Source organism: Musa acuminata, chromosome BXJ2-3, assembly GCF_036884655.1.
Source record: "Musa acuminata AAA Group cultivar baxijiao chromosome BXJ2-3, Cavendish_Baxijiao_AAA, whole genome shotgun sequence".
Classification (NCBI taxonomy): Eukaryota; Viridiplantae; Streptophyta; class Magnoliopsida; order Zingiberales; family Musaceae; genus Musa; species Musa acuminata.
This window is the reverse complement of record NC_088340.1, coordinates 29712021-29739416: the sequence shown is the minus strand read 5'-3', so window position 1 is coordinate 29739416 and position 27396 is coordinate 29712021. Positions and strand designations below refer to the sequence as shown.

Genomic DNA, 27396 nt, shown 5'->3' with positions numbered 1-27396 from the left:
GTGAATTTTCTGCCTCTATCTTGATCCAAGCTGAGGGGATCGTAAGGCATGGCGGATTGCAGTTGTCAATCAACATGGTATTGGTCGAAACATTATGACTGAAGCACGGATTGAGAGCCCATGCCTAACGTGCCAGCGAATGACGAGGCTGATTTTTGGTTTGTGCCTGCCAGCAGAAAGCGTTGTTGATCAGCTTGACACGGTATCATGTCACGAAGTACCAGTTTTAATCATCTTAGTTGTTGGGCTTAGACGCTCGTTTAGGGGTTTCTAATCTTGCTTATTTTCTTACCGTTGGATCCCGAGTTTTCTCTTCCCACATAATTTTTTTCCTGTGCTGATATACTGCACTTGTTTTCTTCTGTTGCCTTTGCTCTGTCAATTCTTTGATCGTTTCTGTTACTACTTTCATCTTTTATCTTCCCGCATTTTTCATACTAAACCTTGATTTTCATAAACCTAATGTCATGCTTCCATGAAGCTTGATTAGCGCTAAATTAGCATGTCACGTTCAAATCTACAGATAATCACATCCGGTTCAGTCATTTTATTCTCTCTCTCTCTCTCTCTCTCTCTCTCTCTCTCTCTCTCTCTCTCTCTCTCTCTCTCTCTCTCTCTCTACCGTTTAAAACTCTCTTTTACCTTTCTAAACCAAAGTAAGAGTCGGTAAGTTCCCATGTTTGGAAAGATATGGCATTTTATGGTTGGGCTGGAACCAGTACAAAATCAGACAAGGAATGTATCGGCTAGTCGGCTTTATGACGGTTAAACAGTTCAATCTCTGATCTGACTAACAAGTATATTTCATACTTATTAATTTGATTAATATTTTCTTCATTTAGGTTATTGTCACTTGTAAATTTCGGTTTATCTTGCATTACTTGACAACTTGCCGGACAGTGTTCGCAAGATGGGCTACTAAAATTCAAAATAAGAATTACTTTTCAACACAGCCCTTTTTTTTTTTCTTTTTTTTTTGGAAGGAGCAGTTGCAGCTCCAAAGCTCGAGAGGGATAACCCAAAGTTGTTTCATGCGGATGGCACTCTTGTTTTTTTTTTTTTTTTTGGCATATGTCATGATTGTATCATCATTAATATTAACCCATGTTTAGTTTTGATATCTGCATTTTACTTTCTTTTTTTTTTTTGTTTATTCCGTTTACAAAGATGTTGAGATTCTTTTGAGAGCACAGTAGAATTTGGTGTTTAACGTCGCATTGATTTCTCCAAATGGAGCTCTCCTCCTTCAGTACGCTCCAAGCATCGAAGGTCGCTGGTCAATTTAGATCGGAGACAATAAAGTCGGAAATAACCAGTGTGGACTGCAGCACTATGGCCAACTTCTCTATCAAAGTGGAAAGACATTAAAATCGCAAATATTTATATATTTAAAGAAGTAGCAATAGCCTAAAGATAGATAAATCACCAAATATTTGGTGATACATCATTGAAACCTAATTTGATAATATCACACGGCTTCTATATAACTAACCAAGAAATACACTGACACAAACGCAAAACGTATATTCCACATAGAAGGTGAAAAAACACACACACACAAATCCTACAACTAACCTGCTAAAGTTGGTTGAAACACACCCCCCACCCTCTTTTTTCACTGTAGCGGAATCCTGATTCCTCGCACTTCTCAATTGCTGCTGTGGCAACTGCAAATAACTCTTTCTAGAGCTTTGGTAAGACTACGCAACAAGTCATTCATTCCAGACATCGCTGAAAAGAAGGCACGAAACAGAGATCATCCATTGTGGTATGTCTTGGAGAGTACTTTCCTCCCAAATGAACTAGCACGGAGTTCAGCGATATGTGGCCTTATAGCCTCGAGAAACGCAATTATAAGTTCCCCCTGCTCAATAAGAATTTACCAGTGTCAGTATTAGAACGCGGAAGTAAGGTGAAGCATCTGTTATAATCAAGTTTGATTATTTTAACAACCTTGCATGCTCTACGAGCTGTCTGAACGACATAATTCCCAAATGGATCCTGTGAGATCTGGACAAAACAAGGATCACTGATCAACTCCCGAATGATATTGTCACACCGGTCGTCTCGCACAAGTTTGAGGCACTTCTCCACCACATTGCTACTGTATCTTTGTACGGACAAGGTTCCATAATGACCCTCCAGCTGATCTAGTATTCTGGATGTTGCCCATGGAATCTGTTGATCGAGAATCAATTGCACCACATAATTCCTACAAAAAGCAAAAAGAGTAGAATAATGGCTCAAGTTATAGAATAGGATACATACATATGAAGGTTTGAGACTTGAAGTGATGTGACCAAGAGTAATTTTGGATGAAACATGAAAAGTAATTTAAAAGCTTTTGTAAACGACTCTGCGTAAATCACAACATAGTCAAGTATTAAAAGCATAGAAAGACAAGAAAAAGAGGCATACCCGGAAGGATCTTGGGAGAGGGCATGAGCTTTAGATGTAACCTTGAACAGTAAATCATTTTTCTGCTCCCCTTCTAAATCAGAGAGGCATTTTTGAATCACACAACAACCCTGACGATCTCTTGCTAGCTCAATACAGTTAGCAACTGCAACGTCGAAAAGAAACTACAAGGAAGAAGGTTCAAAGTCAATACATGCTAACAGTTTGATTGACATATCTTTAGCCTAATACCATTATGAACATTAGAGCAAAGCATACTACACGTCATTTAGAAATTCTACAACTATTTCACCCATCTTCTAAATATCACTGGGTTCTGAATCATGCTTCCAAAATTCAACAAAGGTGGAATTACTGTTAGAGAGTCACATCTACTGTAACAAGATGAGGCATTGTATAGTGATAATTGATTATAGTTCTCTAAGTATCTTGATCGATACTGTATTTGGAGAAGTTCAGCAACTGAGTTACTTGAATGCCTACTTTGACCTTTATTTTTGGCACCATTTTGATGTGCAATTATCTGCATAGAGACTACAAGGTTTTAGTAGATCTCAGATCCAGTCATACTTTGGGACAATCACAGACAATTCATGAAATGAAGAGATACATTTAATAAACAAGTAGAGAAATGGACTTCAAATATAGAGCAAACAGAAGGAACACGAAAAGAGCATCTTTGTCCACTCTTAACCTTTATCTATCAAAAAATTTTGACAGAGAACCTATTTTTTGTGACAGTTGAATCACTTGATCATACAGGGAATCCATGAAATCCTAACTTGATTAAGACATGGACTATATTTCAGCACTAGGCTTAACATGACTGAATTTAATAGAAAGTTAACCCAAACTCGAACATGGCTAAATCAAAGTTGCACTTGGCCCTTGTCCTAAAAAATGAGAAGAAATGAGCGTGTAGTTTAGTGGTTGGAGTGGTATGGCATGAAAGCATGCTAAAATGGCACAGAATAGAAGCAAGTGCCAACCATTCCACGTTGTAACGTGCCAATATTAGTCACATATGATTGACATGCATGGGGCTACATATGGATATAACAAAGATTATATACTTCACATGAGCTTGTGTGTATGTACATGAATGTGTGGTGTTACTGGTGCTCAATCCAATGTTTAGTGTTAGTGGTGTTCAATCCAATGACTGCTATCCATCAATAAAACCCTCTGCAGCTGGGTGCCTGAATCTGCTATTTATATTTTTTTATTAGACCTACAGAAATACTACACTATTCCAACATTTAAATAATTAAAATTTCATCAGTGATGGGCGAGGTTCTCTTAGCTAAAACATAAAAGCATTTCATAAGTGTAGGTTCCATATTTCAACTTTGTTAGAGTCCCAAAAAATTGCCCACTGTTCTTACAAGCCTCAACACCTATAATATTGGTTGAGTCTGTAGGTAATTAGAATGTGAATTCCAATGCTACCTCTTCAAATTTTAAACTAAAATGTACAAGTTGATCGTACAAAAATATTAGAAAAGACTCATATGCCTAACAGTATTCAGACTTCTTAGGGTTTTAGCAGTTTTCCTCCACCTGAGAATCACACAAATCTAGCAGAAAATGGGAACTGAAAAGTTCTGATGTTCCTGAGCATCCAAATGCTAAAGTGAACCAAAAAACTGAGGCACTCAAGAAGGTGATGATGCAGCAAAAATTGATGATGCAGCTACATGGATACCCGTTAATTCAAAAGTTCAGTACTGAGAAGGCTTGGGAGTCTGTCAGCAGCATGGTCTGCAGTACCGGACTGTACCGCCCGGTACGGGCGGTACGTACCGGTCCGACAGGCTTCCGGTACGCGGATCATCTGTTACCGTTCCGACACTGTAGCAACACTGTGCTCGGCATGCCTAAATATACCGAGCGGTACACCTGGGTGTACCGCTCGGTATATCGTACCGTACCGGTACCGAGCCCAGATCGAAACTCCGGTACGGTACGGTATTGCGGACCTTGGTCAGCAGTACAGATGATGCCAGTCAAATGACATAATGTTGTATGGTTTGGTGGTGTGACTTTAAGCCATTGATTCATCCTTTGGTTTGCAATTGAAGGAATACATTTGACACAACCAAGGCTGAAGAAATCAGGAATGCTCACATTAGCATCTATCTTTTAGGGTGTAAATTCAAGGACTCATCAGAATTAATGCTCTTTGCTCATACCAAGAGGAAATATCCGCAGACAACTGACAAACTAAAATTAATCATTGCAAGACATCTGATTAATTATGGCAAAGAAAGAAGCCTGATTACCTTAAGAAAAAATCTTTATGCTGTAACTGTCTATTGCCTTCGGCTAAAAGGGGAAGGGCAGAATTTTCAAGAAACGGGCCAAGACTTATGATCATTTGGTTGGCACAAATTAGATTCTCTGGGCAATTTGTAGATGATGTGTAGTATGAAATGGTTCTATTTTCATGTGCTTTTTTTCTCCGAGGGAGTTACACTGTTTGTTGAGAATTTATACTTTGGCAAAATTGTGACTTTTGGTAATAAAACTCACACCCTGTTTCAAAAAAAGGTTTCAACTATTTGCACAACTATTCGTTATATCAAATGCCCCATCAAAATTAATCAGACCACAACCTTAATTTGTGGTCTACACTCATAAAAAGCATAATCTGATTAATATTGTCAAGGCCTGCATCGCGCGTCATGGAGAATGTAAAAGGAATTCATCATTGTATTTTGTAACTTTTCAAAACATTTAACTATCAATTTTGGCATGTCTAACATAACAAAGATGTTATTTACTTTGTAACCTAGAAACAATTTTAAAAAATAAATACTAAAAGAAAAGGAACAAATGTAATATACAAATACTTACCTCTTTCGATTCAGGTGGAAGGTATCGCAAACAGTATTGTGCAACTTGACTACCATTGATGTTCTTCATCAATGACAGTATACCAGGTTTTAGAGCTTCGGCGATTTTAAAATAAAGCTCCGGACTTTTAACAGTTTTGATAATCTTTTGTACAACAGAAGTTCTGAAGTTGGCAATACCAAGAAACAGAAATGAAAAAGAAACTATTAAAGCATGATCAAGTTTAACAGATTAAAATTACAAAAAAAGGCACATACCCATGCTGGTCACAGCAGATTCTAGGAAGTTGGTCGGTGCGCTCTGAAATTTTATCAGTTATGTGTGTTAATTGCTGTTCTGTACAAACTTCAACCAGCTTCTTGATAAGATGATGCGCAATGGGATGAATCATAAGCTCAGCAACATGACTAATGATCTCAACAAATATCTTATCAACATTTCCACGCTCTCGTTTATCGAGTGTCTTCAGCAACAAGCAGTGACCACACAAATCCTTAGCTAACATATGTATTCGTCCACTGAGATTGTCAAGTGAATCGTATTGCAGATGTGATGATTCTGGATCATGTCTCTGATCAGAACCATCAGAAGAGGAACTCAGACTTCTCTGAATACCCAAATTTAATGATCCATCACGCCGACCGTTATAACTGTTGGCACCATCATCAGGGAACATTCGGCTAGTGTTGTCAGCATGTTTTGGCAATTGATGGCTACCAATAGAAGTTCGTAGTGGGTTCACTCCATGAGATGTTAATTTACAAAAGAAGTCTGGAACTTGGTCTCCATGGGAACTTACAGTTGAACCAGAGTGAGATGATAGCTTCAATCTTTGTGGAACTACAGAGCTATTGGAAAAACTAGGATATCCATTACGATGGTACCTTCCATGGTTTCTGCTTGGCAAAATATGATACAACTGATTACACCTACTGTTAGCCACGTCGTCACTCTCATAAGAATTAGGATATGCTAGTCCAGCTTGATGGGGAATGGGCATGTGAAAATATGGCTGTGTTGAACATCCAGACAAATGCCCAGTTGCTGAGTTTCTTCCTCTTTGAACGTGCCCTTCCAAATGTTGATTTTCAAGCTGTTGAAAGTAAAGATACTGAGAATTATTTATATAATTTCTTTCATCCTCGAAGTCACACCATCCCACATTTGGTTGATTTTGCTGGCAATAAGAAGCATAAGCATGTGATGGTGCATCCACATAGTCCTGATTCAGGAATGTAGTCGGAAGCTGAAACCCCTGTGCCAAAACACCAGGCGATGAAAAAGTCTGCTTTCCTGGATTTACAGGCATATCAGAAGGGTAACCTGTGTAGCTTTGCCACTGCTCATTGTGACAAGCTAATACACTGTTTGGCGTTTGGTATCTTGGGGCACAAAAATTGAGCTTACAAGAGCTTGCATCACAATGTCCGTCTAATGTTCTGTTGCACATACTGGAGTCATCCCTAGTGATGAAAGAGGAATACCCTTTTGCTTCCAGATTTGGCAGATCAACTCCATTTGGCATGGTGGGCATACGGATTGGCATCTCTGAGGACTCAGGCATAGAGGAAGACTTGTTTAGGTGTTCTGAATTATGCAAGACTGCATATCTAAATGAAGCTGGATTGTGCTCAAAACTTGGAATAGTCAAATCAAATTCAATCCTTTTCTTGAAGCTCATTGCCTTGAATGCCGAAGCCAAGGATCGGTCATCTGGCAAGTTCAATGCATCTTGACCGGCAGTCATGGTCGATGCTCTACGGTGGTTACCAGAATTGGCCTCCTGAACCAATGGACATTTCACATCTTGAGTGTTTGATGGGTCAGACAAGTTACTGGAAGTAGAGTTCTTGGCCTCATCTGAAAGAATTGGGTCAAGGCTTGGGGAGGCACCACCACCACTTCGGAAGGGTTCTCCAGCATAAGGATTCCGCGTAGTAGAATTCGATATCTGTCGATTCAGCTTACGGACTACATGGTCGTCTTGATCACTTTTTCCTTTTTCCATACTGTAACAGAAAGGTCGAACAGTTCTTGCAATGCAGACCGCGAACAACTACCATAAGCATACAAAGATTCGTCATAACATGTACGAGAAAGAAATCCTACATGAAGTTTTGACAGATGCAATGCACGAGTTTGATTGATCAAGAAAACGTTGATCATCCATCAAGATCAACAGGCCCTCCATGTTGGAATCCGAGACACAACATGAAAAGGGAGCATCAAATCAAACTAAAAACTCAGTCATATCTAGAAAAAGGGCGTAAGAGGGTCGGTGCTACGATCGACCCAACCCACGCCCAATCTTCCGCACAATCAAGAATCGATCACAAAGCACGGGCACAATCGGGATCGCACCCCCCATCAAATACGCCTAAATTGGAACAACCCCTAAAACCCTGATCACCCGCAAGAGAGAGAGAGAGAGAGAGAGAATCCAAGAACCAACCAGACTCGCAGATCAGAACCCAATCAAGAACGACAATCTCTTGATCAAAACGAGGAAACAGGGGGACAAGAAGCGGAGAACTCACCGTCCGGAGCGAAGCAGAAAGCAAAAGAGGGCTTCACCGGCGAGAGAAGAAGGCGACGCGTCACGAGGGCATCGCCTCTGCGGGAAGTCCGGAAGCGCGCGCGAGAGAGAGAGAGGGCGCGGAGAAGGGGTTTGGAGGAGACAAAGATGGGATCTTTATAGTGTGAGGAGTCTCCCCTCGGCTTCGTCTACTTGATTCCGAGTAGGAGTCTGCTTCTTACGCGGGCGATGAGAAACGGGAGAGCACATCACATCGCATGCATGCGTGCATGCGTGGGTCAGTCTAATATGTAGTATAAAGAAGATAATGTCATTTATTTTTGTTGGCGGTTCTTAAAATGATAAGATTCTTTATATATATATATATATATATATATATATATATATATATATATATATATATCAGAATTCTACGTGCCAATTGGGCCTTTTTATTTTTTCTGTTTCACTTCCCGTGATATGGTAAGTATTATGCTATGGTTAAGGTCATCACCTCATGTGTTATCTTGTCTTCTATCTCATGTGATCTCCTGTGATATCTTTTCATCACCGGTCTCCATTTCTACATCTGGATTGTCATCCTTCCACCCTGATGCTATTTCCACTCCTGGGGAACACATATATCCTATGGAAGATTTATCTAGCAGAACACCGTGATTCCGTAGCAGTCTCTGCTGACCTCCCAATCCCATCTCCGACGTTCCTCGGTTGTACACTTGCAAGTTCTGATCCAGAACACCGTTCTTCCTTGTTTGGAGCTGCGGACGAGCGCTTCCTTTTTATCAGATAGTGAGTTTGTCAGCAGCTCCACACAATATCATCAAGCCAAGAGTCCAATGGTGAGAAGACTTGGTCAAATGTGTTGTTGATGTGGATCTTCCCTGTGATGGAATTCGAAATCTAACCAAGACTTCTGTCTCTTCTGTTTCGAAAACGCGGCTATGTTTACTACTTGCCTCTGACTTGTTCATGAAGATAAGATGATCTATAATTAGGAGATAAAGCAGCAATCATCTAGAAAGTACAACTAATCAGGATAGGATTTCTGAAGAGAGAAGATCAAATCACACTGAAGTAAATAGTTCTTCACTTCTTCTGTTACAAAGATCTTGAACTACATGGAAACAAACTTTTCATTCTGATATGATAGCAGAAGCAGTTCTGGTAAAGGTCAACTTGTAAGCTTGGTGGAGAGACAACTTGTGATGTTTGGCTTTGGTGAAGTGAAAACCTAGTTAAGACTGACCAGCTTCAAACTTGTGCATGGTTAAGAAGCTCAAACCCAAAATTTTACCTTCTTGTTGCGAAAATTCTACTCAACATGCTTTGCCGTTGGCAGATACTATTCGATTAATATTCAAACCATAATTTAGTGCTTTTCCACTGGATTGTGGTAAACAATTCAAACTTAATGACGGTTGGACAGAAGAAAATTGACATTTTTCTGAGACATTGGTCAAGAATTCATCTCTGAAATTAATGTCTTTGTCCGCCGCTACTACTACTCTCAATATTGGCACCATCAGAGACCAGTGTAAACTCTGGTTCGATACTTTCATCTCATAGAGCTGCTAGTTGAATCATCTATGCCACTATGCCTGGGACATCCACAGCTATCTGAAGAGGTTCTAAGTAGCAGACAATGTCTCTCATAAGAGGCCTCGCCTTTGGATTGCGGTTGAGGCAGTAGTGAGCTAGCATGGCTATCTTTTGAACGGCTTTATCTGGACAATTTCCACTCAACCTGGGGTCTACGATCCCCAACACTTTCTTCTTGTGTATAAGCAATGGTGCAGCCCAGTCAGCAAGCATCTGCTCTCGCACAGGACGAGACTTGTCCAGTGATTTCCTTCCGGTGAGGAGCTCAAGGAGGACCATACCGAAGCTGTAAACATCACTCATGGTGGTCAAATGCCCTGAATGGATTCAGAATTCAACAGGTTAGACATCACCCATCAGAGAACCAAAGGAATCAGTATATCTGCAGTAATAGGTTTCAAAAGGTTAAACCCAGAAACAGAGACATCATATTCATCAAAGACGAATGGAATTCATTCCCCATGTTATTTAAAATGTAAAAGGATAACAAGAAGATCAGATAACGAAGAGAAAATACATGGCATCAATAGTTCTAGCTTCATATCACCTGTCATGATATACTCTGGTGCTGCGTATCCGTAAGTTCCCATTATTCGGGTAGTAACATGAGACTTATCACCTACTGGTCCATCTTTTGCAAGTCCAAAATCAGACAGTTTTGCATGATACTCCTAAAAATGGCAAACACAGAGCAACTTATCATAAGCATCAAAGTGAAGAATATGCTGAAGAAAGGTAATTTAGATTAACAAAACGCCGAGCAGCCCTTTGTTTTTTAAATCTTGTATCTGTATCCAAAAGGACAAATCCTTCTCTTACTGTTTAGTAGAAAAATATCCATAACACTATTTCTTGACAAGTTGCATGATTGTATGAGGGCCTAAGAAAAATGTTACATGCATTCAGAACAAAAGTGAGAAGATGGCCGGGCAATGGGCCCTATGTGCATCCCTCTCTGAAATTTTAAATGCAGGAAAAATACAAGAAACATTAGACGAACACACTGATTACATTGTTTTTACTTTTACAGAAACATTAGAGGAATACACTGTTTATGCATCTAAAATTCTGTGTCAAGAAATTCCCTGCCTCAACATGCAGATAGGGGAGTCACATGATCCATCATTTGACCTGTATGTTGCAATATTGTTTCTTTGAGAAAATATGTTGCTACTGTTAGGACCGAAATCGACACTAAGAGGGGGTGAATTAGTGCTTTTAAGAAAACGACGCCGATTAGGAAAACTTTAATGATTTGGAAAAGCTTGATTCGATGAAACCATATCGGAAATGATATCGAAGTGTGCTTGACTTAGAGTAAACGTAATAAGCAGTTAAGCAGAAAAATAATAGTAATGAAGAGCAGAAAGAAGATGCACACCAAATTTATGATGGTTCGGTCATCGTGACCTACATCCACTCTCGATTCCTCTTCCGTCAAGACCACCGGCTTCCACTAACGATCTTCTTCCCAATGGGCGAAGATCAACTACCCTTACAACTCTTTTCTTCTTTTAACAGGCTCAGGAGAGAACCTTTACACCCCCATTTTACAAGGTAAACGTCACACACCTCCTTAGATCTACTTCTAAGCTCAAGAAGGAGGGAACTCAATGTTTTGGCAGAGTTTTCTTAGTTTTTTCCTTATGAATTCTTGCTCCTTTCTTATTGCCTAAGTGAGGTATTTATAGGCCCGAAATGATTTCAAAAATGAAGCCAAAAATTTAAATTTCCAAGTCTTCCGGGTATGGACGGTACCATCGCCTGCCAATCTGACACTTACACTGGGTGATACCATCGCTGACACAGTCTGGGAGATTGTGTTTGGGCAGTACCACTGGCAGACCCTGCATAGGTCACTGAATGGGCCAAACAGTAAGCCCAATTCAGCCCTGATTCAAGCCCAATTGGTCCCTAATCAATTTGGTATGGTTACACCCAAAACCAACTCAATTAGACCTAACTAACTCGATCTAGACACATACAATTATAAGCATGAATCTTATGTTGTCCGACATGTCATTGGTTCGTCCGACGCTTCGTCCGATCCTTCGGCACATCGTCCTCTCTTTTAGCGCATTGCCCAATCGGTATGTTGACTCCCGCAACTTTCGATCTCTTTGGCGCAATGTCCGATCCTTCGACCCGATGCTCGAACTCATGGCACGAAGTCCTTCCGGCATGACGTCCAATCGTCTAATATGTTCTACTCCGGCCCTACGTTTTATTCTTCATACTTTAATCAAATTGTCTTTCCTTAATCGAGGTTAGTCCTGCGTTACTCAAACGCATATTAGATCTTAATTTCATCAATTGATTTCATTAACAAAATTCGAGATTCAACAATCTCCCTCTTTTTGATGATGATAACCAATTGATGATGGAGTTTAAACTAAACTCCCCCTATCAATATGTCATATTGAAATAAAATTCGAGTTTCATAAAATGTTAAGCTTCAAATCCAAGTTGAAATGATTTTAATCATGAATCACACCATATGCAATACATCATATACGTCATTATAATAAAATCATAAGTATTGCATACATAATCATAATTTCAAAACATCAAAGTGCATCATACCATGCATGATTCAAATCATCATTCCTTCTCCCCCTTTGTCATCAACAAAAAAGAGAAAAGTGCAAGTAGCATAATTTTGAAACATACAAGTTCTACTTTACTTTAAAACATGCAAGCTAGCAAGTTTTTTTAGATGTGCAAATTAGCAAAATTTTTGCTTCTCTTGAGATGTGCAAGATAGCACTTCTTGTTTCTCTTTTGAGATAAGCAAGCTAGCAAGTTTTGCCTCTCTTTGTGATGTGCAAATTTATAAGTTTTGCTTCTCTTTAGATGTGCAAGCAAGCAAGTTTTTCTCTCTTTTAAATGTGCAAGCCAACAATCTTTGCTTCTCTTTTGAGATGAGTAAGCTAGCAAGTTTTACTCCCCTTTGTCATTGTGAAAAAGAAGGGAAGAATATAATATTGTAATTCTTTTCCCTTTACATTAATTTTCAAATCATGACAAAAATAAATAACAAAGATAAATTTACATCAATATTTCAATCATAAAAAATAAAAGATCAAGTCATGAATACCAAAAGACCATGTGTCATTTTTGACAAATCTCTTATTTTGTAAATAGAAGGAATGATAGGAAACGATCTTGATTCAAAAAGAAAACTCAAGTCATAAAAATCGAGAAACCAAGATCATGATCCGAAAAATATATAAGAAGAACTTGTGCATTTGGGAGATTTAACATGCCTATGTTTAACATTCAAGCTAGCAATTTTGGTTCTCTTGAGATGCTAGCAATTTTCTTTCTCCCCTTTGTTATTATCAAAAAGAAGAAGGGAAGAACACAATGGTGTAAATGTTCAAGTCATCATATGAAAAATATCAAGAAAAATCAATTTGGTGATAAGATATATAATTTATGAATATAAAAAAATTATATATAATAAAATTCATGTCATTAAAGATAACGTCAAAGATCATGTGAATACCAAAAGGCATGATTCATTTTGACAAATTTCCTCTTAAATAATCAAAAAGAAATCTTAGGAGATCAAATAGTAAAAGATCTTCAAAAGAAATTTTAAGTAATGAATTTTGAGAAATTAAAAGAGAAACCATGATTTATTTGGATAAATATTCTCTTTAATAAAATGTAAGAATTATATGAGAATAAAAAGTAAGGGATCCTGATTCATATAAAGAAAATCTCAAGTTATGATTTCGAGAATTCAAGATCATGATATAGATAGAACTCATTTAAATTCAAATCGTCAAATCATCAAAATCACTTTCAAGAGATTCAAAATGACATAAATAGATTTATCAATCTCTTATTAAAAAATCGATAAGATAAAGATAGAGAAATTTTTAAGAAAAATACATTCCCTTTTTATGTGTTTCAATTTATGTGATTTATTTCACACAAGAATGCTTTTGTCTTTTATGCCAAATAAAAACATGCATCATCGTTTAAAACCAAAAAAACAAATTTCATCATGAAAATCATCAAGATTAATAAACCATAAATCATAAAAATCATCATTACTTAAAATCATCATGCATAATTAAATCATTAAATCATCAAGCATAATTTCATTAAATATAAAGCATTTTCAATCAAAATCATTTTGTTTCGGCTAGTGAGCTTTGTGAAGTGTGTTGGATCTCCGATCATAAGCCTTGAGCATTCACTATCAAAATTTTATTTTTGCTCCTAGCTTTCAATTGTAGATTTACCTATCTTGTTTTTTGATAGGTGGGTTGGCTATAGGTACCTATTTGATTTTGGGTTCCTCATGTTTAGATCTACCTATCTTGTTTTTTGACATTAGGTCATTTATGGTTCCTTTAAAAGATATGCAAGTCATATCTTTTAAATGAACACTTATATGCATAATAACCATGTCTACTGTAAAAATTATACTTAACCTTAAGAGTAACATGCAATGCAATGTGGGTCCTTTAACAAAAGTAGTTAGCTTTTGTTGAGTATATACTCATAAAGTCGATTCCTTCATTTCTACAAACATAACCTTTATTAGCAAGAATCATGTTTAATGATTTGCTACCAATTTTAAATTTTTCTAAAGTTAGTTGTAATACTATATTTTCTTTCTTAAGTGAGTCTAATTCTTCACACTTAATATGCAAGGGGTTAACAAACATTTATCATACTCATTTTTAAAATTTTCAAATTCATTAGAAAGAGAAGTATGATCCCTTTTTAATAATTTATATTTTTTACCAACTAATTTACATTCATCAAACAAATCATGAAAGGCATTAAGTAATTCATCGTAAGGTAAATAAGATTCGTTTGAGCCACTTACATCGTCGTTGAGAGCCATTAAGTCGTAATTCGCCACCTCGCCTTTGTTGGTTTGCTCCTCGTCTTCGGATGTACTCGATCCATCCCATATCACCTTGAATGCTTTCTTCTTCTTTGGTAACTTCTTCAGTTTTATACACTCATCTTTGGAGTGCCCCAACTTCTTGCGTTCATAGCAAGTGGTTGTGTCCTTTTTTAGTTCATTTTTAGATTCTTGTTTTATGAGTTTTTTGAATTTTCTTGTCAAAAGTTCTATGTCATCATCACTTGAGCTTTCGCTCAAGTGGTCTTCTTTTGTTCTAAGTGTCAAATTCTTTATGTTCTTTGGAAGGTTGTTCTCATGTTCGTCATATGCAATACATGTCATTTCATAGTCATTAAAGACCCGATAAGTTCTTAAGTAGAAAATTATTCAAGTCCTTTGCTTATTGTATTGTCATTACTTTTGGATCTCAACTTTTTAGAAAAGATATTAAATCTTGTTTACAAGTTCAAGATTAGAAAAACATTTGCCAACTACTTTTAAACTATTAACGACATCCATAAAACGGGTGTACATATCGACAATAGTTTCACTTAGCTTCATTCGAAACAATTCAAAATTATACATCAAAAGATTTATCTTAGATTCTTTAACTCTACTTGTGCCTTCATGTGTAATTTCAAGAGTGTGCCAAATGTCATGTGTAGTTTCACAAATCGAAATACGATTAAACTCATTTTTGTTTAAAGCGCAAAATAGAGCGTTCATAGCTCTAACATTTAAAGAAAAAGTCTTCTTCTCCAAATCATTCAATTAATTCATTGGTTTGTAAGACTTTTAAAAATCGCTTTCAACAATATTCTATAAATTAAAATCCATAGAAAGCAAGAAAACTCTCATTTGAGTTTTTTAATGCGTGTAGTTTGTCCCATTAAACATATGAGGACGAATGATAGAGTGACCCTTTAGATTGCCGGTAAAAGTCATTCTCTTGAGTGTTAAACCAACCGAGAGTAATGTGACTCTGATACCAACTGTTAGGACCGAAATCGGCACTAAGGGAGGCCGGGGGGGGGGGTGAATTAGTGCTTTTAGGAAAACGACGTCGATTCGAAAAACTTTAATGATTTGATAAAACCGTATCAGAAATGATATCGAAGTGTGCTTGACTTAGAGTAAATGTAATAAGTAGTTAAAGCAGAAAAATAATAGTAATGAAGAGCATAAAGAAGATGCACACCAAATTTATAGTGGTTGGAAAGAAGATCGTTAGTGGAAGCCGGTGGCCTCGACGGAAGAGGAATCGAGAGTGGATGTATTTCTAAGCTCAAGGAGGAGGGAACTCAATGTTTTGGCAGAGTTTTCTCAATTTTTTCCTTAAAAATTCTTGCTCCATTATTGCTACCCAAACGGAGTATTTATAGGCACCAAATGGTTTAAAAAATAGAGCCAAAAATTTAAAATTCTGAGTCTTTCGGGTACGAGCGATACCACCGCTTGCACTGGGCTGTACCACCGCTTGTCAGTCTGACACTGACACCAGGTGGTACCACCACCCAGTCTGGCAGTACCATCGCTTGACACAGTTTGGGAGATTGTGTCTGGGCAGTATCACCGCCAAACCCTACTACAAGTCACTAAATGGGTCAAACAGCAGACCAAATTCAGGCCCAATTAGCCCCTAATCAAGTTAGCATTGTTTCACCCAAAACCAACTCAATTAGACCTAACTAACTCGATCTAGACACATACGATTACAAGCATAAATCTTATGTTGTCCGGCATGTCATTGGTTCGTCCGACGTTTCGTCCGATCCTTCGACGCATCATCCTCTCTTTCGATGTATTGCCCAATCGACATGTTGACTCCCGCAACTTCCGATCTCCTTGGCGCAATATCTGATCCTTCGACCCGATGCCCGAATTCATGGCACGAAGTCCTTTCGACCCGACGTCCAATCTTTTGACATATTCTACTCCTGCTCAATATCGATTCTTCCTGTTTTAATCAAATTATCTTTCCTTGATCGAGGTTAGTTCTGTGTCACTCAAACGTATATTAGATATTAATTTTATCAATTTATTTTATCATCAAAATCTGAGATTCAACAGCTACACTGTTGTTAAACAAAGCCAAGATATCACGTAGTTTAGAATTTTTGATATACTAACCTGATCTAGCAAAATGTTGGAAGTTTTAAAATCACGGTATATAACTGGCTTTTCAGTGTCATGGAGCAAAGCAAGCCCTTTTGCTGCACCTAACGCAATTCTCATTCTAATCGACCACGGAAGGGGCACTTCTACTCCTGCATAACAACATATATATTTAATCAAAAATATTAATGATTAAATATTGAAATATAAAAATATCCCTAGCTAAACATAAATTAGAAGATGGTCACATATTATAGCTAAATCCACTTGATGCCTAGTGGTTGCCATACATTTCTTGTCGTATCAATTGACTAATTTATTTACTGCAAAAGTTCATGTCTGATTGTCTTGAACCATTATTATGAAGGAAGAAAGGAGCAAGCTGACTTGCAAGCAAAGAGTTTTATTGAAATGAGTTGATATGGACCAACTATAGATAAGAAGAAACTGGTATCGCATGTATGATGAAAGGAAAATAAACTCTGATGTAGAAACTAAAGTAGTCAAAAGGCAATAAAACAGAGGACAATAAAGATAGTTCACGGTGCATGCATGTGCTTATAGCCCAAGAAAAAGAACACTTTGATCCAATTATAAATGGCACAAGAAGCAAATTATGAGGATGGCCTTGATAGATACTTGAGAAGAGATTGAATTCCACACTGCCCCGATCCATTAACTCATACACCAGGACTCGATGCTCGTCTTCGCAGCAATAACCAATCAATTTGACCAAATTTGGATGAGAAAGCTGCCCGAGGAATATGACCTCAGCCTACGGACATAAAAAAACTTCACTTAAAACAGCATAACAGAGATCGGATCAAAGAGAGAACCAAAAGCTGAGAACCGTTCATATCAAACTGATCAGGAGTTTCAAACCAGCCATTCTCTGTGACCTTGGTAGCTATTATCACCATCATGGACCTTCACAGCTACTTGAAGAGGTTGAAGCCCCTCCCTAGGTTCTTCAGTGATGACACCCTTGTATACACTACCAAATCCGCCGATGCCCAAAATGTTGTCCTGCTTAAAATTCCCTGTGATTTTCTTGAGTTCACTGAAAGAGAAGACAACAAGGGGGTTCATTGCTGTGTCCCGTCGCAAGTCCTCCACTTCTTCTGGGTTTGATGGCAATTTTGTACCCTCCTTTTCCTCTTCTTTCACCAATGGATTCTCAACTTCTGGAGATCCTGTTGACAGATGAAACCATTCAGATAAATTTATAAACACTGCTAAGGAACAAGCTTCCCAGTCTAAGCTTCTAATGGTTGTATAAAGCAGAAGATGTTAAAGAATATTTGTGGATATAATTGACTTAGAACAAGAACTACAAGAACTGGACAGTGGTGAAAATTTTGATCAAGATTAATAAGTACACAACTAGAAAGAAGTGTCAAAAAGAACAGTTTTTTTGATACATCCAGATATCTGGCTTCATATAAAAAGCATGTGGGTTCACTTTTTAAGTCTATGAATCCTATAAAAGAATCAGCAGCAAGCCAAAATTCTGAAGAACCATGTTGCGACCTGTAAGGACTTCAATACAACACCTGCACTTGTTCCTTGCTACAAAAGAACAGGGAAGGAGGAGAAAGTTCCTCTAAATCAGGCCTACAGAAGCAAATAGCAAGGCCTCAATCGTTAAGATCACCGACCTTTATGCCTCTCCAAATAACAAGATTACGAGAAACTCCTGATTATAACTATATAAGACAATCATAAATAAGGCATGAAATGCGAAATCAATATCCAGAATCATATTATTAGAGTTCCGAAAAAAAAAAAGGTGACCTACCTGATCTCCCATCGGATGAAGCTCTGTAGATGGATGGTTTCCCTCTAAACGAGCAATTACCCATAACGACCTCCAACTCCAAACCGATCAGCACAATGTTACCAGCGACATATGAGAGAGAAGGCGAGATTCTCGTTAAGAACTCGCTCCAAAACTGGAAGACAAAACAGCTGCTGCTCTAACGCGAAGTTCCTCCGCTGCATACAATCAACAGGGTTGGTCTGTTCCCGGTGAAGAAGTTAGAGAGATCAAAGAAAGAGCGATGGTATCTTCCACGACAGAGTATACACTAGCCTTGGCAAAGCATGTCTATCTTGCAGGGAGGTGGAGAAGAGTGGGTTGGACTACCATCCTTGGTACATGCAACTTGAAGTTGGGTACGGTGGCCCAAGCACTTGCATGCATGGCACTCCTGCAGCGGCCGAAGGAGGTGCAGCTCGAACTACATAGGCGTTTGATGGTGCGTGGGGACGACGATGACGACGACATGGTCAGCAAGAAACTTATCCATACCCCTTCACCAGAAAAGACCCTGAAGCCTCCTCCGCCTTCCACGACGAATAAAGAGAGACCCAACTCTTCTCCAAGCCTTTCCAATGGATTCGACAACGATGCAGACGAGAAAGTCCGATGGTGTGGTCAAAGTTTGACGAGTCAAATCTGGCGCCCCTCTGGTCTCGTCTTTGCCTTTCGGAAGGTGTAACATATTCGCCGTGACGGCTTTATCACCAATGCACTGTTATGATGAACCGTCATGACAACATCATAGGAAATTATGTATTATGGAGGGAGCATGGATTCGGTAAAGACATGTATAAGACACAAAAGAGATTTAATATTCTTTTCTTTCTTTCTATTGTAGGGATAAGAAAAATATATAAGTATGAAGGCATAATCAAAGACATTTAACTTTTTTTTTTTTTTGTGTTGTAGGAAAAAAAAAAGAGAAAAGAAAGATAAGTGATAATTAATTGTTTGCTTAACCAAAATTCAAGAATATAACGTAAATAATTTTTGTAGAAAAATGAAAAGAAAAACCTTTTTCTTTTGTAAATTTCTAAAAATAAATGACATAAAAAAGAAGTCCTCCTTTCTTTCTTTTTTTCTAACTGTGTGGGGATTGTGGAGATTTGGCAGTTAGAGCGCGTCCGCTAGGATATTGACCCGGCATTTTCCATTACAGAAGGGGATATAGCACGGCCTATTAAATTTAGCCCGCCGTTCCGGTTCGTAGTCGTCCACATACGCGTTTGCCCGCCAAATAAAGTAACCTGCCCTCTGCTGTCCTCCACCACTCTTCGTACCCGACCCACGCCATCTCCTTCGAATCGTTGGTCCCGCATGGTGTGGCGGTGTTGTTCCTGGGCAACGGTAGAACTGGTTAATGCAAGTATCGGACGACCCCCACCGTTGGTTATTCCTCGCTCTTCCCCTACCCCCTCCCTCTCTTTGCGTCTCTTCGCGCGAGCTATTGGGACCCAATCCCTAGAGGCCTGCGATCCAAGAAGCACGCTTCGATTTGGTTCCCCTTGGCGTTCCTCGTTCTCCTCCTCCGGCTGTTCCTCGCCCACTTCCTCCCCCTGATATCCTCTTCGGTTGGGGACGAAGCAGTCCAACGGCCGCCAGCGCTGGCATCGGAGGGGGCGGTGGAGGAAACCTTTGGTAACAGCAGACCTGGAGCTATGGAGAAACATGGGGGATTCAATTTGCGTGCTCGTCGTTTCGATGCCCTCTGGGGATTCATGGATCCTGGGGAACCTACGCCAATGCCCGACGGCAGCGGCGGAGGCACGGATACCGTGGCGAGGACGTGCGCCTCCGGCTGCCACTGCTTCAGCCCCTCCTTCGTCCCGTCCGTCGCCTGGAACCGGTCCTTGAAGCGGAAGCTGGACGAGAGGGACGCCGAGGCCTGCTCCCTCTCCTGTGTCGCCAAGAGAGGGGACGAAGGCGAAGGCGAAGGCGGAGCCGGAGCCAGCTTCGCCCGGGTGGACATCGGGAACGAGGCGGCGGCCCTTCGCGAGGTCCTCATCAGCCACCAGCAGTCGGTCCAGAAGCTCCTCACGGAGCTGGAGGAGGAGCGCAGCGCCGCGGCGTCCGCCGCCACGGAGGCCATGTCTATGATCCTCCGGCTCCAGCGCGAGAAAGCTGAGTCCCAGATGGAGGCCCGCCAGTTCAAACGCCTCGCCGATGAGAAGATGGCCCACGACCAGCAGGAGATCGCCTCCCTCGAGGACCTCCTCTTCAAGCGTGAGCAGGCTGTGCAAGCCCTCTCCTGCGAGGTCCAGGCTTATCGCCATCGCCTCCTCAGCTACGGCATCGGCATTGATGGCGACGCACCTCCCTCCGAGCCACAAACCCCCGACACGGCCACGGCCGCCAGCTCCGTCTCCCAGTTCGACGTCCTCCCTCGCGACTATCCCCCATTGAGGTGCAACGGTGATGCTGCCGCCGACCTCGACAAGTACCCCTCCGGAGAGAGCCCCCGGGAGCGCCTCCAGAGGCTTGAGAAGCGCCGCATCTTCCAGCTGGAACGGATGCCAAGCAGCAGCTTCTCTCATGTCATGGACAAGGACGTCGTGGTGGGGCAGTCCCCACGCCGGCGGCCACGGCATTTCAGGAGTTTCTCCTACCGCAGCCTCGCTTCAGGCCAGGAGTTCAAGAAGGGGGACAAGTTCCCGGCGGCGATGGACTGCGCATCAGACTATGGTGGGAGAGACGACATGAGCGACAGAGTGTACACGGTGGATGCGGTGCATGGGGCAAGCGACGACTACGTGAGCACGCCAAGGGAGCTACAGAACCGAAGGTTTGTAGGAGGTGGCGGTCGGGTGGCGCAGGAAGCAGAGATAAGGAAACTTTGCGCGAGGTTGGAGGCGCTTGAGGCGGACAGGGAGTCCATGCGGCAGAGCTTCATTTCTATGGGTACAGATAAAGCTCAGATGGTGTTGCTGAAAGAGATTGCTCAGCAGATGTGCAAGGAAGTGGCCCCAGAGAGGAAGCTCATCAAGAAACCACATTCCAACAAGAGGTTTTCTATCGTGTCAATCATCAGGGTACTGATCTCTTTTATCCCTTCTTTTTCTTCTTAATGAGCTGCCTCACCTGCGTAAGCTCAAGCTTGCAAAACAATAACTGATACACAGTACTTGAGAAGTAAGATATGAGTCTGATGTATCAGAGAAAACAGAGGAAGATAATAGTGTTGCTTGAAACCAACTTAGAATTTAGATTTCCAGGTGCATTCCATTTATTCTACTTGCATTAATTTCTAGATACCAAGCATCTAAGCAGGTAGTTAATAATCTTAATGCTTTCATCTGATCTTGTGTTTGCCCAGAGTGTCATCTCATTCGTTTTATGGAGAAGGAAATCAACTCGAGCCAGGTAAGTTACGTTTCTACATGTATATCTTGAAGGTTGGGTGATTCATCTCAGTTAAAACAATGAGTTGACCGTTGAGTGTAACCCAGCAGGCACACTTTTGGGTTACCAAGCAGCGATGCTGGGTTACTGCTGCTGTTGGACAAGTCACCTCGAATGAGGCATCGGAGGTTCCTCACAAGAACATAGATGTGCCGTCAGCTTCTCCAAAGCATGACCAAAATGTGTAAATCCTTGGTGGATCTGGATCTCAGCCTCTCTCCTTCTCTTCCTATATATATATATATATATATATATATATATATATATATATCAATCAGTCAAGACATATAGAAACTACATTTTCCTATACTCCGGCAATGATTTCAGTTTCAACGAATTCAATGCAATGGAGATGTATTGATGCAAGAATTTAAGCATAATTATGATAGACATCCGAGGAATTCGGCTTGAAATGGAAGCGTAAGAAAGAAGAATCAAAAGGAGAAAAAAGACATACCTCCCAGTTCTCAGATCCCGAAAGCGAGCGATATAGTACTACTCCTCCCGCTCTATTCCCGTGCCGCTCCTTCCCCCTTCTCCGGGCTCACGGCCTGGACCCTCCCGACGCACCGTCTCGATGGGAGAGGAGGCGATACTGGACTCCGGCGGAGAAACCCATCAGAGTCGATGGCTCGAGAGGGCGGCGAGGAACTGAAGCCCCGGTCGGAGAAAGGCGACAAAGGGGTTTCCCGCGACGAATTAGCGTTACAGGGGAACCTTTCCAGGCCAATCGCAGGCGGTTTTCGTGGAGAGGGGAGTCGAGGAACAAAGGGGGCGGGGAGTGAGGTCGGTCGGAGGAGAGGGCCCGTATGTGTAGTGGGCTTATTTGGGCTGGGAGGGGCTGTGGATTAATCACGTAGTAGTTTGAGGAATTAGATATTTCAATATTTAATTATTATTTTTTCCTTAGAAGAATGTTAATCCGGGGATTAAACGCAATCCCCAGGCCGCAGTTGCTGCCACGCACACATCTCGAATTGGGTGCGATGCATGTGGGGCAGACGACAGTAGTGCGTGGAGTCGACATGGTCGTCGAGTTGTCACGATGTGTGTGCACGGGTCGAGATGTCATAGCAACCTATCACGCAGCATTTGGTACCTCTACCTGTCTCGTGGACCCCGCGGCTGCTTCCAGTCACAAGGCAGGTGAATCGGCGGGGGTGGTAGTAGAAGACGATGGCGTTGGGTGGTGGAGGCAGAACAGCGGATCCGCACCTGTCACCAGCGGAGACGGCAACGCATCACCCGCCTGTTGGAGCGGCGCAATGATTGGAGTCCATCTGACGGTCTAGATTTCTCCTTGCTTTCGTTCCGCGCCGTCCGATCCATCTCGCGCCCCTTTCCTCCTCACGTTCGCGCCAGCTCACGCCTCCCAACCCGAACCGGGACCCCGCCCGTCGCGGAGCGCGCGTCACCGGCCTCCGTGATCCGCTCGTTCTGACCGTACGATCGCCTCCCCGACCTTATCTGATCCGTCCAAATGATCTCACGCACAGAAATTTCTATGCAATCCATCGTACGACAGCGGTCGTTACTCGTCCATTGGCATAAACTGGCCAAATTGACCCTACATTCTGTGCTCTGGCTCGAAGACTATAATGTTGTTTCAGGGAAAGTACAGGGATGCTTGGGTAACATCACAGTGGTGTTCCGGTAAATAAGGTTTCGTCTACTTACGTAGTTTGAAATCGGTCCACGACCCTTTTGTACTCTTGCCATCGAGCACAGGGAGAGTGAAGTGGTGGTTGCAGAGCGGAGAGCGGATCCGAGGCTGCCGACGACGAAACTAGGGTTTCCGGGAGGGGCGAGAGATCGGGACTCCGATCGATCTCAAAGAGGAGTGGGTTTCGGAGCCCGTTGAATTGAATTTCGGAGGTTTGGTCTCGCCGGGCGGGTACGGATAATCGCCGCTCACCTCCCCGTCACACGGATCGGCCGCGTCCCCTCTGGATCCCTCGCTCTCCGACGCACCCGATCGAGCTCTGTAGGTACTGTGCGACCCACTGTTCTTGATTTAGATCTCGATCTTCCGTATGCCTCGCGATTTGGCGAATTGACAGCGTGGAATTTACGGGACACGTTCGGTTGTTTTTAGGAAATGTATCCTCTATCTCGATCTTGAAGGAGATCGTTGTGGATCTTCTCAAAACAATTGCTCTCAGTTTGATCTTTTCCTTCTCCAATTCAGTAGGATTTGCTTCAAGTGCCAGATGCATATGATGAAATCGAAGATGAAGTAGAATTGAATTCGATGTACTGTTGCAGAGTTCAAACCTAGAGATGGATTCAGGTGGAGGAGTCGAATCGGAGCTCAATAAAGGAGCGGTGGAGAAGGCTCCAGAGGCCAATGGGTTCAACGAGAACGAAGTCACCGAGAATGGAGCCGATGCGGTTCGCATCGACAGTGGCTCCGACGGTACGTCGAAGGTTGAAGCTCCTGATTCTTCTGGAGATGGCGATGAAGCGCCAACTTCTGCCGCCGAGAACAAATCGCCGTCCAATTCTTCCGAGGTATTGTATGCTTTTTCTGCGGCCTGTTTCCAAAAACTCGTGTAGTATGACTCTGTTTTGGGCAGTGGGGAGATGGATCTGATGGAAAAGATGATATCAAGAAGACGCAGAAAAATTCTGGTGCTCTGAATGCTTCCTTGGCTGAGTCTCAGAAGAAAAGGAATGTTATGTCGCAGAGTTCGTCATTTCCTCCCAAGGGTTCCCTTGCCGATAATTCGCGCAGGAGCACAACATCTACAAAGCAGTCTAGAGTTGCATCCTCAATCACAAATGGTTCGATCTCGCTTCTTAGCATCCAACTATGCCGACAAATCACCTTTTTCGTGGGTTACGTTTCACAACTTTGCTTGCAGGTGATGTCGCTGTTAAGCGTTCTGCAGCAATTGCTCAGAAAACATTGGTGAGTATGAAGTTAAGGGGCTCCGTTTCTTTTCTGGAATAAGCAAGTTAAACTGTCATTAGAACTATGCTTTTGGTAATGCTAAACTGTGGGCTGTTTTGCTGATGCTATTTTATTTCTTGTTGGGCCGTAGTCCGTCAATACTGACTCGGCGGCGGAGGCAACCATAAATGGCACATCTGCTGAAGATGCACAGTAAGATTTGTTTTTTTATTTTTTATTTCATGCAACTTCTATAAAGTTCTTTTTTTTACTAAAACGATCTAATTCAGATGCTTTTAATACTTTATAATGCATGTTTAGAGATTGTTATATCGATTTCAGGAAAACATTTGTTTAGGGACACTGATGTTAGAATACATTTTAGAAAGTGAATGAAAACTTTAAGAGGATAGAAACGAAGTTGATAGGTTAAATGTATTTCCAGTATAGTTTTTCTAAACACAAGATTGTTATCCTATCCGAAAGGATAACTAACTCGTTAGTTTATTAAGCCCCAATCATTTATTTAAAATATTTAACTTTAAATTAATAATAGGAAATTCATCTATCACTTCCAAATTCAGTCAGTTCTCAGATATAAATAATAATTCCGAGTCCATAAATACGGGACTAACCCAATGTATAAACATAGTCTTATTTACATCTCTGTTACTAGAATTGCATCCCGTGCTTGTACGCATTCATCTGTCTTACATCCTAAAGCCGACCTTATATCGCTTGACAGTACCTTGAGTCAAACTGGCTTCACCTTGTAATGTAAATTATTTATCATTTTTTTGGTGAAATTAACATGACATACCAGGTCAAATGATAGCAAAACAAAGCCCTCGGGAAGCCCGTTGCCAGCCGGAAAAGAGGATGATGCCCACTCCACATCCTCGTAATGTTTCATGCTTGTACACTTCACATGATTCAATTTTTCTTAGATGCCATGAATTGTCGCTTAAAGATTTGCGCTACGCTTATTCCAGAAGTTCACCACGTGCAAGAAAGAGCGCTGGTTGTGGTTTCAGCTTCAGGTTGGATGAGCGTGCCGAGAAACGCAAAGAGGTTGACAGATTAACTTCTATTCTTTTCCTACTACTCTACCTAAGACACTTGTTTAAACAATGTGTGTCGTCGTCTTCTTAGTTTTTCATGAAGCTTGAAGAGAAGAATCATGCCAAGGAACTGGAAAAGACTAACCTGCAGGCAAAATCCAAGGTGATCTTCTTCTTTGAACTTGGGTTTTCCTTGTCCTTCATGAAAGCTTTTGCAGACTGAATGTGGACTAAGTTCTCTAGAAAACAATATATTATAGGAGAATCAAGAGGCCGAGATCAGACGGCTAAGGAAGACCTTGACCTTTAAAGCCACTCCAATGCCAAGCTTTTATCAGGAACCTGGTCCTCCAAAAGTTGAATTGAAGAAGGTACCGTTAGAGAAGTGCATCTACAAATTTGATTAGTCATTGACAAATACCTTAATACTTGCCTCTGCTTATATTTTCTTTCGAATGAATAGTTAGGGCTTCCTCGCTAAATATATGTACAGATATAACTCTGGCTTGCCATAGCTTTGATAATTAACTTCTTGGTGTTCAGTTTCCTTTTGGTACTATATAATCAATTGGCATGTAACTTGTTTCTCTGCTAAATAACTTTGTATATGGTTGGCAATTGGCATGCAGAAGATTAGAGCCCGTTAAATCTTAAGAAACTTTGTGATTTCTCGATTTGTATTTACTTTTCCTCTTTCTGTTTTGTTTCCTTCCAAATCATTTTTAGAAGTAATCTTTGTGTTACCATATAATTAATGCCTTTGATAAGCATACTTGGAAAGAGAACATACCCGAAGCATCCTGCTGCTAATCTACAGATCCCTCCGACGCGCGCTCGATCACCAAAGCTCGGCCGTCGCAAGCAATCCGTTTCTGCAGCAGATGGTTCTTCAGAAGTCGGTACCTCCAGCTCAACCAAACCGAGTGATGGTGCCGCAAGCAGCAAGGGGAATGCAGCCCTTCCAAAGAAGCCAAAGCAAAAGTTACTCTCCAAGCTTCCATCACAGAAATCACCAACAGCAACAAAGCCTGATGCAAAATCTCTGATGCCAGGAACTGAGAAGCCTGAGGTAGGAAACAGTTCCGCTGAAACTTGTGTTGCAGCGGAGCCGGCCTCTCCTGGGGACTCGGCTGAGGAAGGACAAACGAATGGCGACCTCCCTGAAACTGAGGTCGCAGCTCAGGAAGTACCAGTACGGGGTTAACTGGTGGGTAGGGGCCTCCGGACCCCGTGCTGTAGTTTTGTTGTGGCCATTTGTGAATAGAGAGAACTGTGTGTTGCTTGAAAAGCATGGTGTTGATATCGTCCTCTGAAGACTTTATATGAATTAGGTCATGTGTATGGTTTCAACCTGTTTTGCCGTTTGATTTATGGTATTACATCATGAGATGGTGATTATTATTATCTCTACAAGATCTTAGTGCTCCTTTAAACTGCTTTTGGTAAGCCTGTATGATTTTGCTTGCTTAGTTCGTTTCGATCCCTTTTGGCTCTACTTTTACCTTCCTCACTTGAACCTGAAGCCTTCAAGAGGAATTCCCACCAAAATCCGCGTTACGGATCCTCATTCTAGTTTCATTAATGTGTGTGGATCTTCGCCCTACATCCGCCCTGTATTCTGGATCCATATGCTTCTCGGATATAGAACTAGATCCTTGATGAATCCAACAAGATCTATTGGAATAATACACTAAAGAATTAAGTAAAATAAACTGCAAGCAATCCTGTGCATCTACAACATCAATGGCTTCATCATCAGTCCCTAATAAAGAATCATGCCACTGCTTAAGTCAGAATTTTCTCTACCAACAGCTCTACGCAGTT

General features: G+C 41.2%; 4 protein-coding genes across 7 annotated transcripts; 2 read left to right on the top strand and 2 right to left on the bottom strand.

Moving 5' to 3' along the window:
* Positions 1-1364: 1364 nt before the first annotated feature.
* LOC135607668 (putative pumilio homolog 7, chloroplastic) lies at positions 1365-8049 on the bottom strand. The gene is made up of 6 exons (XM_065099650.1): positions 7812-8049; positions 5532-7330; positions 5275-5437; positions 2419-2582; positions 1954-2212; positions 1365-1864 (listed from the first exon to the last, which is right to left on the bottom strand). Exons 2-6 carry the CDS (start codon positions 7280-7282, stop codon positions 1757-1759), a joined length of 2445 nt encoding a protein of 814 aa, XP_064955722.1. The 5' UTR covers positions 7283-7330; positions 7812-8049; the 3' UTR covers positions 1365-1756.
* Positions 8050-8825: 776 nt separating this feature from the next.
* Positions 8826-22436, bottom strand: LOC135607667 (probable serine/threonine-protein kinase PBL16). Of its 2 annotated transcripts, XM_065099648.1 has the most exons (8): positions 22076-22436; positions 18490-18931; positions 18196-18392; positions 17280-17590; positions 17037-17172; positions 16413-16549; positions 9957-10080; positions 8826-9726 (listed from the first exon to the last, which is right to left on the bottom strand). In XM_065099648.1, exons 3-8 carry the CDS (start codon positions 18257-18259, stop codon positions 9395-9397), a joined length of 1104 nt encoding a protein of 367 aa, XP_064955720.1. In that variant the 5' UTR covers positions 18260-18392; positions 18490-18931; positions 22076-22436; the 3' UTR covers positions 8826-9394. The 2 variants fall into 2 exon arrangements, with proteins under 2 accessions (XP_064955720.1, XP_064955721.1); XM_065099649.1 differs by lacking the exons at positions 18196-18392; positions 18490-18931.
* Positions 19459-21951, top strand: LOC103978329 (myosin-binding protein 7). Its single transcript, XM_009394085.3, has 3 exons — positions 19459-21248; positions 21533-21579; positions 21669-21951. The coding sequence occupies exons 1-3, from the start codon at positions 19878-19880 to the stop codon at positions 21763-21765; spliced, it is 1515 nt and encodes a 504-aa protein (XP_009392360.2). The 5' UTR covers positions 19459-19877; the 3' UTR covers positions 21766-21951.
* Positions 22437-23295: 859 nt separating the features above from the next.
* LOC135607666 (protein WVD2-like 4) lies at positions 23296-26976 on the top strand. Of its 3 annotated transcripts, none has more exons than XM_065099647.1 (10): positions 23296-23602; positions 23884-24129; positions 24195-24402; positions 24483-24529; positions 24663-24724; positions 25335-25412; positions 25504-25582; positions 25664-25735; positions 25833-25943; positions 26390-26976. In XM_065099647.1, the coding sequence occupies exons 2-10, from the start codon at positions 23899-23901 to the stop codon at positions 26774-26776; spliced, it is 1275 nt and encodes a 424-aa protein (XP_064955719.1). In that variant the 5' UTR covers positions 23296-23602; positions 23884-23898; the 3' UTR covers positions 26777-26976. The 3 variants fall into 3 exon arrangements, with proteins under 3 accessions (XP_064955719.1, XP_064955717.1, XP_064955718.1); XM_065099645.1 differs by having other exon boundaries at positions 23296-23606; XM_065099646.1 differs by having other exon boundaries at positions 23296-23606; positions 23807-24129.
* The last annotated feature ends 420 nt before the right edge of the window (positions 26977-27396 follow it).

Excerpts from the sequence above, each read along its gene's own strand:
- LOC135607668 (XM_065099650.1), bottom strand. The coding sequence starts at position 7,282 with ATGGAAAAAGGAAAAAGTGATCAAGACGACCATGTAGTCCGTAAGCTG. Across the intron at positions 5,438-5,531 it reads ATCTGCTGTGACCAGCATGG|AACTTCTGTTGTACAAAAGA; the intron begins GTATGTGCCTTT and ends TGCCAACTTCAG. Across the intron at positions 2,583-5,274 it reads TTCCACCTGAATCGAAAGAG|TTTCTTTTCGACGTTGCAGT; the intron begins GTAAGTATTTGT and ends TCTTCCTTGTAG.
- LOC135607667 (XM_065099648.1), bottom strand. The coding sequence starts at position 18,259 with ATGGGTAATTGCTCGTTTAGAGGGAAACCATCCATCTACAGAGCTTCA. Across the intron at positions 17,591-18,195 it reads TTCATCCGATGGGAGATCAG|GATCTCCAGAAGTTGAGAAT; the intron begins GTAGGTCACCTT and ends ATCTGTCAACAG. Across the intron at positions 9,727-9,956 it reads ACCAGAGTATATCATGACAG|GGCATTTGACCACCATGAGT; the intron begins GTGATATGAAGC and ends GAATCCATTCAG.
- LOC103978329 (XM_009394085.3), top strand. The coding sequence starts at position 19,878 with ATGGAGAAACATGGGGGATTCAATTTGCGTGCTCGTCGTTTCGATGCC. Across the intron at positions 21,249-21,532 it reads CTATCGTGTCAATCATCAGG|AGTGTCATCTCATTCGTTTT; the intron begins GTACTGATCTCT and ends GTGTTTGCCCAG. Across the intron at positions 21,580-21,668 it reads AGGAAATCAACTCGAGCCAG|GCACACTTTTGGGTTACCAA; the intron begins GTAAGTTACGTT and ends GTAACCCAGCAG.
- LOC135607666 (XM_065099647.1), top strand. The coding sequence starts at position 23,899 with ATGGATTCAGGTGGAGGAGTCGAATCGGAGCTCAATAAAGGAGCGGTG. Across the intron at positions 24,530-24,662 it reads CAATTGCTCAGAAAACATTG|TCCGTCAATACTGACTCGGC; the intron begins GTGAGTATGAAG and ends GTTGGGCCGTAG. Across the intron at positions 24,725-25,334 it reads ACATCTGCTGAAGATGCACA|GTCAAATGATAGCAAAACAA; the intron begins GTAAGATTTGTT and ends ATGACATACCAG.